We start from the raw sequence: 13,107 nt of genomic DNA, 5'->3' as shown, positions 1-13,107 counted from the left end.
TTCTACAGTCTTAAAACATCTATAATAATTGTAAAAAAAATAAAGCTTACTGTTATTGCTTATGCTTATTGCTATGCTATGCTTATTTTTAGAACATAACTCCCGCGATAAACGAGGGACCACCGTACAGCTGAATCCTAACAAGACAAAAACACCCACCTATCACTGGATGTGCTCATGCCCCTTATTCATAACTTTAAGCCTGAATGTATTTTAAAATGGTAAATTATATACAATTTTATGCACAACTTTACCTCCTATTTGCAGTTGTGCTAAATGGATTATAAAGCTATAGAGACTCGTTTTTGTTGCCGTATGTAATTGCATTTATTTCTGCTTTAAATTGAGAATATAGTGGGGTTTAGCTTACTTGTATGCAGCCTCAAGTGGCCAGTCCAGGAACTGCAGTTCTTTGTTCTTGAGGCTCAGAGGCCGCTACTTTCTTTTTCTTAAACTACATATTTTAAGCTCTGTCATTTCATATTTTCCTGGCCTGAATATTTACCCCTGCAGCTGACTAATACATATATGAATATATTGTTTTTATCCATTATATTCTTCTTTTCCTGCTCAAATCTCGATCTCAAATCTCCCATTTTTAAGTAAGATCATTGAAAAAGCAGTTTCTCAACAGCTTAATTACTTCTTAACTCAGAATAACTGCTATGATGCCTTCCAGTCAGGTTTTAGACAGAATTACAGCACTGAAACCGCTCTGACCAAAGTGTTCAATGACATATGTCTGAATACAGACAGTGGAAAAATGTCAGTCTTAGTTTTACTGGATCTCAGTGCAGCATTTGATACAGTTGACCACAACATATTACTCAAACGACTGGAGAACTGGACAGGTCTTTCAGGAACTGTACTAAACTGGTTCAAAACATACTTAGAAAACAGGAAATACTTTGTATCAATAGGTAACTTCACATCTGAGCAGACAAGTATCACATGTGGAGTTCCCCAAGGTTCCATCTTGGGACCCCCTCTGTTTAACATTTACATGCTCCCACTGGCACAGATTATAAAGAACAACAAAATAAACTACCACAGCTATGCAGATGACACACAAATATATATCACAATGTCACCAGGAGACCGAGGCCCTGTACAGGCTCTTGGTAAATGAATTGAGGAAATTAATGACTGGTTGTGCCACAATTTTCTCCAGCTAAACAAAAACAAAACTGAGGTAATAGTCTTTGGCGCCAAAGAAAAACGATTACAGGTCACCAGAGAACTTCAGTCTATACATCTAAAAACCACAAACCAGGCGAGAAATTTGGGTGTAGTGATGGATGCAGACCTAAACTTAGAAAAACACATTAAGACAATAACAAAGTCAGCTTACTATCACCTCAAGAATATTTCAAGGATAAAAGATCTGATGTCTCAACAGGACCTGGAAAAACTAGTCCATGCATTCATCTTTAGTAGGCTTGATTACTGTAACAGCATCTTTACAGGTCTACCTAAAAAATCAGTCAGACAGCTACAGCTCATTCAGAGCTCTGCTGCTCGAGTCCTCACTAAGACCAAAAAAGTGGACCACATCAGTCCAGCTCTGAGGTCTTTACACTGGCTGCCTGTCCGTCAGAGGATAGACTTTAAAGTTCTGATGCTGGTCTATAAAGCTCTGAATGGTTTAGGACCAAAATACATTAGTGACCTCCTGACCCAGTATGAACCTTCCAGATCCCTCAGGTCATCTGGATCCGGTCTTTTATCAGTTCCCAGAGTCAGAACCAGACACGGAGAAGCTGCATTCAGCTTTTATGCTCCTTATATCTGGAACAAACTCCCAGAAAGCCTCAGATCAGCTGAAACACTCAGTTTATTTAAATCCAGGTTGAAGACTCACCTATTCTCAGCTGCATTTGAATAAAACACCAAATCCACACTTTTAAGCTTAAATTTCAAAACTTACATTTAACTACTGATGTTATCTATTGTTCTGATTTTATCTGTTTTGATTTTATATACTGTTTTGTTTGTTTGTTAATTAGTTTGTTTGTTTGCTTGTTTTAATCCATTTTAAATCATGCTTTTTATTTGTTTTTGTTTCTAATGTCTCTGTAAAGTACTTTGAATCACCTTGTTGTTGAATTGTGCTATACAAATAAACTTGCCTTGCCTTGCCTTGCCTTGCTGGAATCTGCAATAGGAAAAACTAGGGGTGTCAAATTATCGCGTTAATTGCGATTAATTAATTACAATGCTATTTAGCGCGTTATGTTTTTTAATCTCGTTAATCTAATTTTTAATCTCTTGACGTCATTGATTTTGTATGAGAGTTGCTATGTTATAAAATCCGTTTTTATGTGCTGGGCTCCTTGTGCTTGACTTGTTGGGGGTGGAGTCACGTCGTGAGGTCAAGGTGAGAAGTGGTGATTAGCTTACAGTGTGGATATGGAGGCGCATCTGAGAGTTGTTGGCCCAATGAACGGGAAATTTGTATTTCATAAACGCCCCGACGGCACCATTGACAAAGGTAAAGTGGTCTGCCTAGAGTGTAAGAAGGAGTTTGCTTACCACCGAAGCAGCTCAAGTTTGGCCTATCACCTCAACGCAAAGCACCCAGCCGCGAGTGCAGCAACAGCTAGCAGTGAAGACGTTAGCAATATAGCAAGCCAGAGCAAAGCTTTTCGCCAAACAAAACTAGAGAATACCCCTCGTATGAGCAAGTCTGCGACCGACAGGCTGACTAATGTTATTGCCAAGTGGATAGCGATGAACTGTAGGCCGATAAATATAGTAGAGGACGAAGGATTGACAGAGGTGTTGCAAATTGCGTCCAATGACCCGTCATACAAGCCGCCGTGCAGGACTACAGTAACGACCAAAATCAGCAAAATGTACGACGGCGAAAAGAAAAACAAACTTGAGATTTTGGCGGAGGATTCTCCCAACTGTGTTGCTATAACCGGAGATCACTGGACCTCAGCTGGCAACCACAGCTATTTTGGGGTGACTGGACACTTTATTGATAGTGAGTGGAACCTCAACTCATTTGCACTGACCGTCATGAGAACAGAAACCAGGCACTTTGCTGATAAATGCGCCGAACAGCTCCTCAAGGTAGCAAATGACTGGGGTATTGAAAACAAGATATCCACCATTGGCACAGACAGCGCAGCAAACATGCTGGCTGGTATGAGAGCACTTCCATATGAGCACATCGCCTGCAATGCTCACATTCTCCAGAGGACCATCACGGTATGTCTCGATAGCAGTGGTTTTGTCGGTGTACTGGCAAAGTGCCGCAAGATTGTTGGTCATTTTAAACAAAGCCCTGCGAGTACCACAGAACTTAACCAACAACAAGTAGCACTCGGAAAGAAGAGCGATCAACTTATACAGGATGTACCCACCAGGTGGAACTCGTCTCACGCCTCCTATGTAACCGAGAGGCTGTCCAGGCTACGTTGGACCAACAGAACCACAGGTTGGTCTTGCCAACCGAAGCTGAGTGGGCGAAACTGCAGAGGCTGGAGCTCCTGCTTGAACCATGCAAGTAAGTTCAAATAAACACCTTCCCATTTTAATTATATAAACTACTGTTACATGTGTAAAATCAAAATTAATGAACATAACAAGGAACTTTTAAGGACAATTAAATTGGAAATCAGTTACACTTTGATTTAAATGAATCCAGCTAGGTTTATTTAGCAAACCTCTCCACCTCTGCAGGTATGTGACAGAGCTGCTGGGTGGTGAGGCCTACGTCTCTTGCTCTGTAGTGCTGCCTGCTTTTCGCCATCTGTACCGTGTCATGGACATTACTGATGATGATCCTGCCTACGTGGTGAAGTTCAAGAATGCCTTCCAGAAGGATCTGGCAGCACGACGAGCTAATGGCAACGAGATATGGTTCGAGGTGGCCACAGCATTGGATCCACGGTTTAAGGATTTGAAATGTCTTCCAAGAGAAAAGAGGGAACAGGTAGGACAATAAGGTTAAGCTGGACTAATGAGTCCAATTCATTATCAAATCAAACTTTTATTTATTATATGGAACACAAAGTTCTTTACAAGATTAAATTTAAAAAAAAAAGCACTTAGTTTTAATCACAATCATTCATTCATTCATTCATTCATTCAGGTGTGGACCATTCTGGAGAATATGCTCCAGGCAGCAGAGCCCAGAAGAGCAGATAGTCTCCAGCCCTCCACAGAGGATGATGGACCAGCTCAGAAGAAGAGGAGGAGCGAACTCCTTCTGGGGTCTGACTCTGACTCAGAAGATGGAATTGAGTCTGGAGAGCTGCAGCGCTACAGAGCAGAACCCAGCATCAGTATTGATGACTGTCCCCTGCAGTGGTGGTATGCTCACTCAGGAGTCTATGAAAAGCTGTCAGTCCTAGCACAAAAGTACCTGGCCTCCCCAGCTACCTCTGTACCCTGTGAGAGACTCTTTAGCCTTGCAGGCCACATAGTGCAAAAGAAAAGGGCAGCCTTGCTTCCAGAAAATGTTACCAGGCTGGTGTGTCTTAGCGACTGGCTGAGGAAGAAGAAATGAGACACATGTGGTCAGCATAGCTGCTGTGTCATTTGTAGCCTACTAGAATAGATTGCTTGATGTTCAGCACTTTTTTTTTTGTGATGGAAGAATACTTTGATGTGCTAACTTGCAGCACTGCAATGTCAGTTTTATTTTTCATTATCTGAAGCAGAGGAATTTCAGTGCTGTATTGCTCAGAAAAGAGCAACTCTGATGTGCTAACTTGCAGCACTTAATTTATTTGATTTTATTTGTATTTATTTTTCCACTTATTTTACAAAAGAATACAACAGTATGTAAATGGTTGCATCTGTTTAACGTTTGTTAAACAATAAATGACTTTATAAAGTCACTTTCTTTGTTATATCAGTCTTTTGGTCTGCCACAATAAGTTGAGGGCTTTCCTCAGCTATTTTTAGGTGAGATTAAAAAAGAGATTAATTAGATCAATTAATTAAAAATCATAATTAATTAATCTCTATTTTTTTTTTAATCTCTTGACAGCACTAGGAAAAACACAACACCAGCTAACGGCCTCTCCAACCTTACAACTAAACTGCTTTCTGAATTATGGTTAGGAACATCGCTGTTGTGGCAGATTCACATGCATAAAACATAAAAGCAGTGCCCATGTTTGTATGTGAACCTTCTTTTCTAACAGTATAAAAGCAAATAAGCAAAGCATCAAACTTACATAGAGGTACCAGTGTAAACCTTCTGAGCAGGCTCTCCAGTCCCAGACGTAATTTTTCTCTCCCTACTCATGTCAGGTCATTTAGGTTCATTACCCGTCAGCAACCGATGATCATTTGTGCGCTCGGCTGGAGGTTAGTGTCATATGCTCCCTCATTGTGTGTGACATGTGGGTCCCAGTTCTCCAGTCCAAGGCTTGAATTATTGAACAGGTTCTGCTGGAATGACCTGACAGTGACCTGGTGCTGCAGCACAGTAAGAGAGGTTGGACAGAGTGAGACTGAATCTTCCTCCCTGCAGGGCAGATGATACAGGGCATGATTGGAGGGCATTAGTGAGAACATATTATTAATTAATCATCAGCTACAACTGGTAGCAGAGCAGGGTTAGCTGAGGATAAGAAATGAGAGTCAAATGTGGGCATATTTATTGCATGCACGGATTTTAATGGCTTCTCGTCTCCCTCTTATTGATTCTGCAGCTGAATATCAAATACTAAAAAGTAAAACAATTTCATATGTTCAGTAAATATAAGGTGGATTTTGCACTAACACTCACAAAGACACACCGCCATGTTAATTTCTAGAGGGCTTTCTCGTCAGTGTCAAGAAGCAAATCAACAGTCGCAACCTAGATTAAGACCTAAGGGGGAAACAGAAACATAAGGCTGCAGAGCTGACTCCCCTCTCCAAATGAGCTCAGAAGACCAGTTTGTGCATATGAGAATAGCTGAGAGGTAATAGTAGTCCCTGCACTAATGGGAGGTCTGTTCTGCTGAGAAGTTGTTACTGTCAAAGATGAAAAACTAGCTGAGGCCTCCTCTCTGTCTGCACGACTGCCATAAATCTCAAAACGTCGCTCACAGAATCCTCCCGAAGAGAGTTTATGCCAGAAACATCAGATGGCTTCCGTGTGATTAAACAACATTACCGAGTCCCTTTTTAATGAGTCCCAGTCTTTTTTTAAAAATTGACAAATATCAGTTTTGCTTCGAAGTATGTGTTAAGTGTGGAAAGTTTAAATAATGCAGCGGGGAAAGTACAACTTTTCTGGAATAAATCCACATGCTTTACGCACAGCACTGTCAGTTTCAGTCGAGAAATCTACCTTTTTCTTCATTCCCTGTAGGTGCTTCTCTCCCACGTGTGTCCCACGGAAAGATGAGTGCTGGTCTTTTATAAGTTTCAAAAAGGCACCATCTTAAAAATGATCTTCTTTGTGGCTGGCAGCTGCCTTCAATCTAAGCTCAAGAGTGCAGCAAGAATCATCTCAGTTCATGATTCTGCATACTTTGTCACCGTGCCTTGGAGACCGAGGATTTTCAGTTCTTATCCAACCTTAATACCCAAGGAAAAATTGAAAGCTTTGATTCCAAATGCATACATAGAAAGTCAAAAGGTTTCTCGTGTGTGTGCACGGAAAGAAACAGACACCAAATAACGAACACTTCCAGGGGCTACTGCTAGGGCACGCTTTCAACAGCCTGTTAGACCAAAAACGAATTCCTTCGCACTTGTTTTAACCTTGACATCTGCCAAGCATCTGTTTCATTACGTCCGCCTACGAGCTGCAGACTGGTCAGCTCCATGCTTCAGAGACAGACCAAATTAAAAGCACATAAACTGCCAGATACAAAGCCCCGCTACAGATAATGATCAGCTCTGCAATTTTCCAGTGTATTTCACATCACTCTCTACCCCAAGCCTCCACAGTGCATTGATTTCAGTAAATAATAAGCAAATAGAGATAAAAATGAGTGCAAGAGGAAAGAAAGTGTACCAGCAGCAGCTCAGGGAGTACATTAGGAAACATTGTGTAAGGGCGAGCAATTGAGAGTAAGAGTGGTTTCATGTAATTCTCTGTTCGCGTGATTTAAAACGGTCTTAAAAGGAATGGCAGGAGAAACTACAGGAAGTAATATCACATCCATCTGATCCTCTCATGGTACCGAATGTGGAGCCAACATGGACGCTGCAATGATCTGTTGTATTTTATTATTCAAACTAATTGAAGATAACACTTTATTGTTATTACATAAGTCGGTGTCTATTTTCTGTCTTTTTATTAGAGTTACTGTTAAATGTCTAACTAATCTGACTTACTATAAATAGAGAGCAATCAACTATCACTGCCATGTTACAAGTAAATGGAAAAGCAATTAATATGTGAATTAGCATCATAAATCAAACATTCTTTACCATCAGCCAAATATTTAATTTCATCCACCATGTCTTATGTATATAGCATCAACAACTAACCGGGAGATGGTAAACTTTCCTCAAAAGAACCTCACATTTATCTCTCACTATAAGATGAGAAGTTTGATCCTACAATCCATCCTTTCCATCCATTTTCTCCCACTTTTCTAATTCAGGGTCACAGGGGGTTGGAGCTTATCCAAGCTGCCAAACACACCCTGGACAGGTTCTTAGTCTGAGACATGGCTAACAAAGAGAGGTAGACAACCATTTACACTCACAGTGGGAGGGAATCCACACAGACAAGCAGAGCAGCTGCAAACAGCACATTGATTCAAACCCATGACCTTGCTATAAGGCAACTATACTAACCGTCACACCTCGATACTGCATCTGTTACTACCAGTGTGTTACATATAATATGACAGCTTGGAGGAAGCAGACAGCATTGCTCTGTCCATTGGTGACAAAATTAGCCATCAGGGTCTCTAAAGCTTTCCATGAGCATCGAGTCCTTTAGGCCCCGGTCACACAGAACGAGAGACCACTCAGCAACTGCTGGTCAATAAGTTTAAATTAGTATTTCCCAACTGGTTGGCAAGCAGTTGCTGGAGGTTCCTGGCTGTCTATGAATTTAATGCTACAGCCACAGTCATGCAGGTGTAGAGATCAGTTAGTGACGCCCCTGGAAGCCAAAGGTTGCTATGGGAAAATGTATATCCCTTCACTGAATGGCGAGTGGATGTTAATTGATTGATTGATTTCACACAATAAATAATATGAAAAAAAGCAATAACAATCAAAATAAGCCACAAAAATGTGTAGACTGGTAAACTAAGGAAAAAGGACACAATGTTGTCTCCCACATCACTTTACATGTTTGAAAAGGAGTAGGATATGAAGAGTGAACTTAATTAATCTGTTTGATAACTATCAGCTCAATATTGATTTATGTGTAATCGCATACACACATTTACACGTAAAGAAAAAAACACAAGTCTGCACACACATATATATTTGTGTATATATATATATATTACACAACAATCTATATTATTACACCTAACCTTGCTTCTATATCCCTGTACCTGATGACAATCATATAATTAGAGTTGGCAGTTCGTCTTATAATCTTATAATCGGACGGTTGCTGGTTCGAGTTCAGATAGTCTCGGTCGTTGTGTCCTTTGGCAGGGCACTTCACCTACTGCCTACTGGTGTTGGCCAGAGGGGCCGATGGTGCGATATGGCAGCCTCGCTTCTGTCAGTCTGCCCCAGGGCAGCTGTGGCTACAACTGTAGTTTGCCTCCACCTGTGTGTGAATGTGAGAGTGAATGAATAGTGGAATTGTAAAGCACTTTGAGGGTCTCGAAAAGCACTATATAAATGCAATCCATTATTATTATATAAATTGAACTGAACTGAACAGATTACTCAAGTGCAGATACCTGAAAATTCAATTTAAGTATTTGTACTTTGTTACTCCCCACCTGTGATCTATATTTTTTTTACCTCATGTTGACCTTTTTCTTGTATGTTCTGCTGAAGTTACTGAAATCAAGAGAGAACACCAATCAGCTGGTTTTCCTCTGCACGGCTCTTTACATTAATGAGAAGCAACAGCCTATTCAAACCTCCCTGTGATGACTCAGGACCACTGGATCACCACAGCACAGCAACCAGATAGTCTCATGGTGACACATCTTCATCTAACACGTAACACAAAATATGGTACAGAACAAACACAGAACAACTCATGATCACACAATGTGAAAGACTTTGTAGCTGAAGTGCACCAGCTTTAACTTCCCTGATGCACCCTTCCAGGACAATATAATACAAAGGCGTTCTTCATTTTGTACCAGTGGGTTTAATGTGAAACATTTGTATGGTGTACCTTATACAACAGTGGCTATAAGAAAACAACAGAACAACCCCCAAAATAAATTTATTTAACAAGGACTTGCAGCGTGTCTGTCAGCTACTTGTCCAAACACTGAGATTTTTACTCTTTGGTTTTTGTGCTATACTGAGCTATGCTAACTGGCTCTTGGCTATAATACATATTTAATATTTCACTGACAGTCTTCTCAGCTTCTAAAACTATTCCTGAAACACACAACCACACTTATCATCAACTAAAAGTTTTATTTGATCAGGCACGTGGACAAAAAAAAAAAGGCTAGTCTTCCATTTGATCACATTTACTGTTGTGAATATGTTGGCGTTACAGAGGAGTGTTTCATCAGCAAAGAACAAAAGGCAAGATACGTGATATGTGTGTACCGAGAGGGGATAGAGTAAGCCATCCAGCTGCGAGCAAAACAGAATAAAAACACTTGCTGGGAGTCTGTTCTTCCAAGATTGCTGCAGAAGGCAAAACAAGATGGTTCTGCCAGTTATCCTTGTTTCACAAAGACGGTGGTGTGTTGCTTTCACAGACAAAAGATGTGTCATCTTGTCTCTCCTCTCCTTTCTCTTCCGCTCAGCTGCAGCAAACTGACCTTCAGTAAATATTATGTGAACCTGACAAAGCTGGGACTCCTTTTCTTCTATAAAAACAGATTTCTTTTCATTTATCTTTTTTTATTTTATTTTAATTTTGTTATATAAAAAAAACACCCAAGGCAAAAAAAACCAAAAGCTTATGTTCCTTCATATAGAGCATCATCTATGCCTGAGATTAAACAAGGATGTTGCTTTGGTTTAAACCCTTAAAGCCCAGATGATTGTTTCAATGTGTGACAGGAACCTGAGAGTATTTGGGTCAAAGAGATTTCGAGCCTGACCTGTGAAGTGTCGTTCCAACCCGCAGCCAGAGCACAAGAGTTTAAGATGTAGCAACCATGGGAAATTCATGCTGAGAGGAATATTCTGGATTGCAGATGCTTCAAAGCAAATGCTTAACAGTGTGTGTTAAATTGTGCGGATGTTTGTGGGGTGTGAGTGTGTATCTGTGTGTGAGTGAGTGTGGTTTTCCATTCATAACATGGTCAATATCATTGAACTCTATGACGCTTTGAGTCTGAATTTCTCTTCTGAATTTAAAGTAAGAGATTGTACATCTGTTTTAGCAAATTCACTTTAAATATCATTTTTAATTAAAAAAAATCAGTAGCCTCTGTAAGTATTTAAAGAATAGTAACATTAAAGTAAATTAGCTGTGGTGAAAAAATAATAATAATGAAAAACATCTTATCTTATTAAAATCTTAAATTATACTTAAACCCTGAAGCAGAGAAGCGCTCAACATACTTGAAAGACGTATGCCAAATTCTCATCAAACCATGATAGTCCTCTTTACTTTGGTTTAAATCTTAAGCAGCTGGTGTGCTGAGGGAATATTTCCCCCCAAAAAACACTGACAGTCCTCCAGAGACAAGAAACAGTTCTAAGCTCTTTGTCATACTCTAACATGAATTTAGTGGCACGAAATGAGAGCAACTTTGTGAATTTACAAGCCGTGTGACATCTATTGTTCAAGCTCTGCCAACAAACAAGCTCTGAGCTGTTGACTGGCTCTCTCGACAAGCAGTGCATCAAATGCAGCGCTGCATACATTGCAAATAGTCTGTTTGTAATGTTTGGTGAATGTCTTTATGCAATATTTGCAGATTTTATCTGCAGTGATCCTCATCTAAACAAAAAAAAATGCCGTCAATTCTCTAAGCTACATACACACAGGGTGGATATTTGAAAACTGCTTTGAAACAGCAGCGCTCACACTGAAGCTTTTCATTTTAAACTTTTGATGAACAGACTGCAGATGCTCTTCGTGTCCTGAATCTAAAGTGTGGCTCACAGACTCAGGCAGTGCAACTGTTTGGTACTGCTGTGCTGAGGGTGTAATAAATGTACAGGGGAGATAATTTCAGTTAGCTTATTCACCTGCACTGTCTCCTTCTTATTCTTATTCTCTTCATTGCCATTCATGAACTGCAGGTTTGATTGGACGTAATGATATCCCCCCTGCTCTTTGGAAGAGAGAGTGCCGAGGCCTCGCTGAAGCACTGTCAGCACAAACCTCCGCCGTGCTGATTCAAGCACCAGTGAAACTCCCACTCTGCCCGGGTCTCCCTCGCAGCCTCCAAGGCCAAGAAGCTTTGTAGCTAGCTAAAAATCGCCACCTGCAAAACAACAATGTACTTTACTGGTTTTTGATCACTGAACACCCCAGGGTGCCTCCAGCTCCTTTACCCCCAACTCCCACAGTTTGTTTATCTGTGCATCTGTCAACTTCCATCCCTCATTTTTTTTCTTTCGCTCCTCCTGTCAGCTTTTCTCTAAGTCTCCATCTGTCCATGTGTGTTTGTCTGTCTCCGTCTCTAGTTTCCACTCTCTGTGTTTACTGTATCTTCGTGCAAATATCCAGCAAAAACCACAGCTGTCCCTTATTCCCACTCCGTCTCCTCCTGCCTCCCTCATCTTCCCGCTCCCGTCCTTGTTCCTGTTGGTGTGAGTCGACGGTAACAAACAGCCGGCGTCCCCAGGTTTACCAGCGGGTTTGATCTCTGCTGGCGGAGCCGCCGAGCTGCGGCAGATCGATGACAAAGCCTGTCAGGGCAGCTCACTGTTATTCAAGGATAGATTGCATCTGAAAGCCCATGCACCATGTGGTTAATGAATTAAAGAAGTGGCCAGCCAACATTGATCAGATCAGCTGACAACCATCAATATCTCACTTTTTATGGGGTTTATGGAAGGAAAGAGCAGTTGTTGAGAGACGTAAAGGATGTCTGTTTTATGGCAATGCTGAACAGGCTCAGTTTTTATTTTGTTTCATGGCTTCGCTTTCAGATTGAAGAAAGAGAGAAAATTCAGTTACTTTTTGAGCTTGCAGATTCATTCATGGCCTTAGAAAAACAAGCACAGTAAAAAATGACAACACAAGGTTCAGTATACTGACTCTTCAGTCACATCAAGTGGATTGTTCTCTTGTACTGAAATAAACTGATTTCAGTGGCTCTATACCGAGCTTCTGAAGCTAAATGCATGAAAACAAAGGCTGATGTTTGTTGAGCTTATAGAAACATTGCATTTGTAACTACTTAAATAAAACAGACTCCCTTCATGCTTCCTCCTCTTCTGTAGTGCTAGCTAGAAGCAACCACGGTAACCACCGCAACCACAGCTTAGGTATATGGGCAGAACTTTGTGCCATCAGAAACTGAATGCTAAATGATTACTGTTAAACCTAAGGTAACGAGCCTCTTTTGAAAATGTAAGAAGTAGAAAGTACAGATATTTGTTTAAAAATGTAGGGAGTAAAAGTAACAGGTTGTAAGAAAACTAAATACTCACGTACAGTAACTCTTTGTACTTTATATTATTTCGTTATTTCCCACCTCTGGCCACAACACATTAATGGGTTTTTTTTATAATGGCCTGTTAATGGGTGGGAAAAGTGCTCAAGTACTTCATCTTGCATTCACAAAAAGCCGCTCTATCACGTTAATAACTCATTAATAAACACTACTAAAGAAAGCTGTTTTGTGTTCATTATCGAGAAGACAGATAGTATAACTGGATTGAATTGTCAGGGAAGTTTTTACATAATCCATCATTGCTTCAGACTGTGTTTATTTATGGAACAGTCCGCATTGTATGATAATACAAGTCAGGTCAGACACAAACACACAAACTGCTTGTGTGCAGTTTGTCGCACAGCGTGTTGCTGCTGTATTTCACAGGGAGAGAAAAGAGTGCGAGCTAACT

The 13,107-nt window shown here is 40.5% G+C and overlaps 1 protein-coding gene across 1 annotated transcript; it reads left to right on the top strand.

The window, feature by feature from the left end:
* Nucleotides 1–2,409: 2,409 nt before the first annotated feature.
* LOC309694738 (E3 SUMO-protein ligase ZBED1-like) lies at nucleotides 2,410–4,982 on the top strand (the record flags this gene model as incomplete). Its single annotated transcript, XM_082514946.1, has 4 exons — nucleotides 2,410–3,216; nucleotides 3,375–3,514; nucleotides 3,691–3,943; nucleotides 4,103–4,982. 4 exons carry the CDS (start codon nucleotides 2,410–2,412, stop codon nucleotides 4,517–4,519), a joined length of 1,617 nt encoding a protein of 538 aa, XP_082371072.1. The 3' UTR covers nucleotides 4,520–4,982.
* Between the last annotated feature and the right edge of the window lie 8,125 nt (nucleotides 4,983–13,107).

Source organism: Aulonocara stuartgranti (assembly GCF_965226115.1).
Source record: "Aulonocara stuartgranti genome assembly, chromosome: 18".
Classification (NCBI taxonomy): Eukaryota; Metazoa; Chordata; class Actinopteri; order Cichliformes; family Cichlidae; genus Aulonocara; species Aulonocara stuartgranti.
The sequence above is the reverse complement of the archived record's forward strand: the minus strand, read 5'-3'. Positions and strand labels throughout refer to the sequence as shown.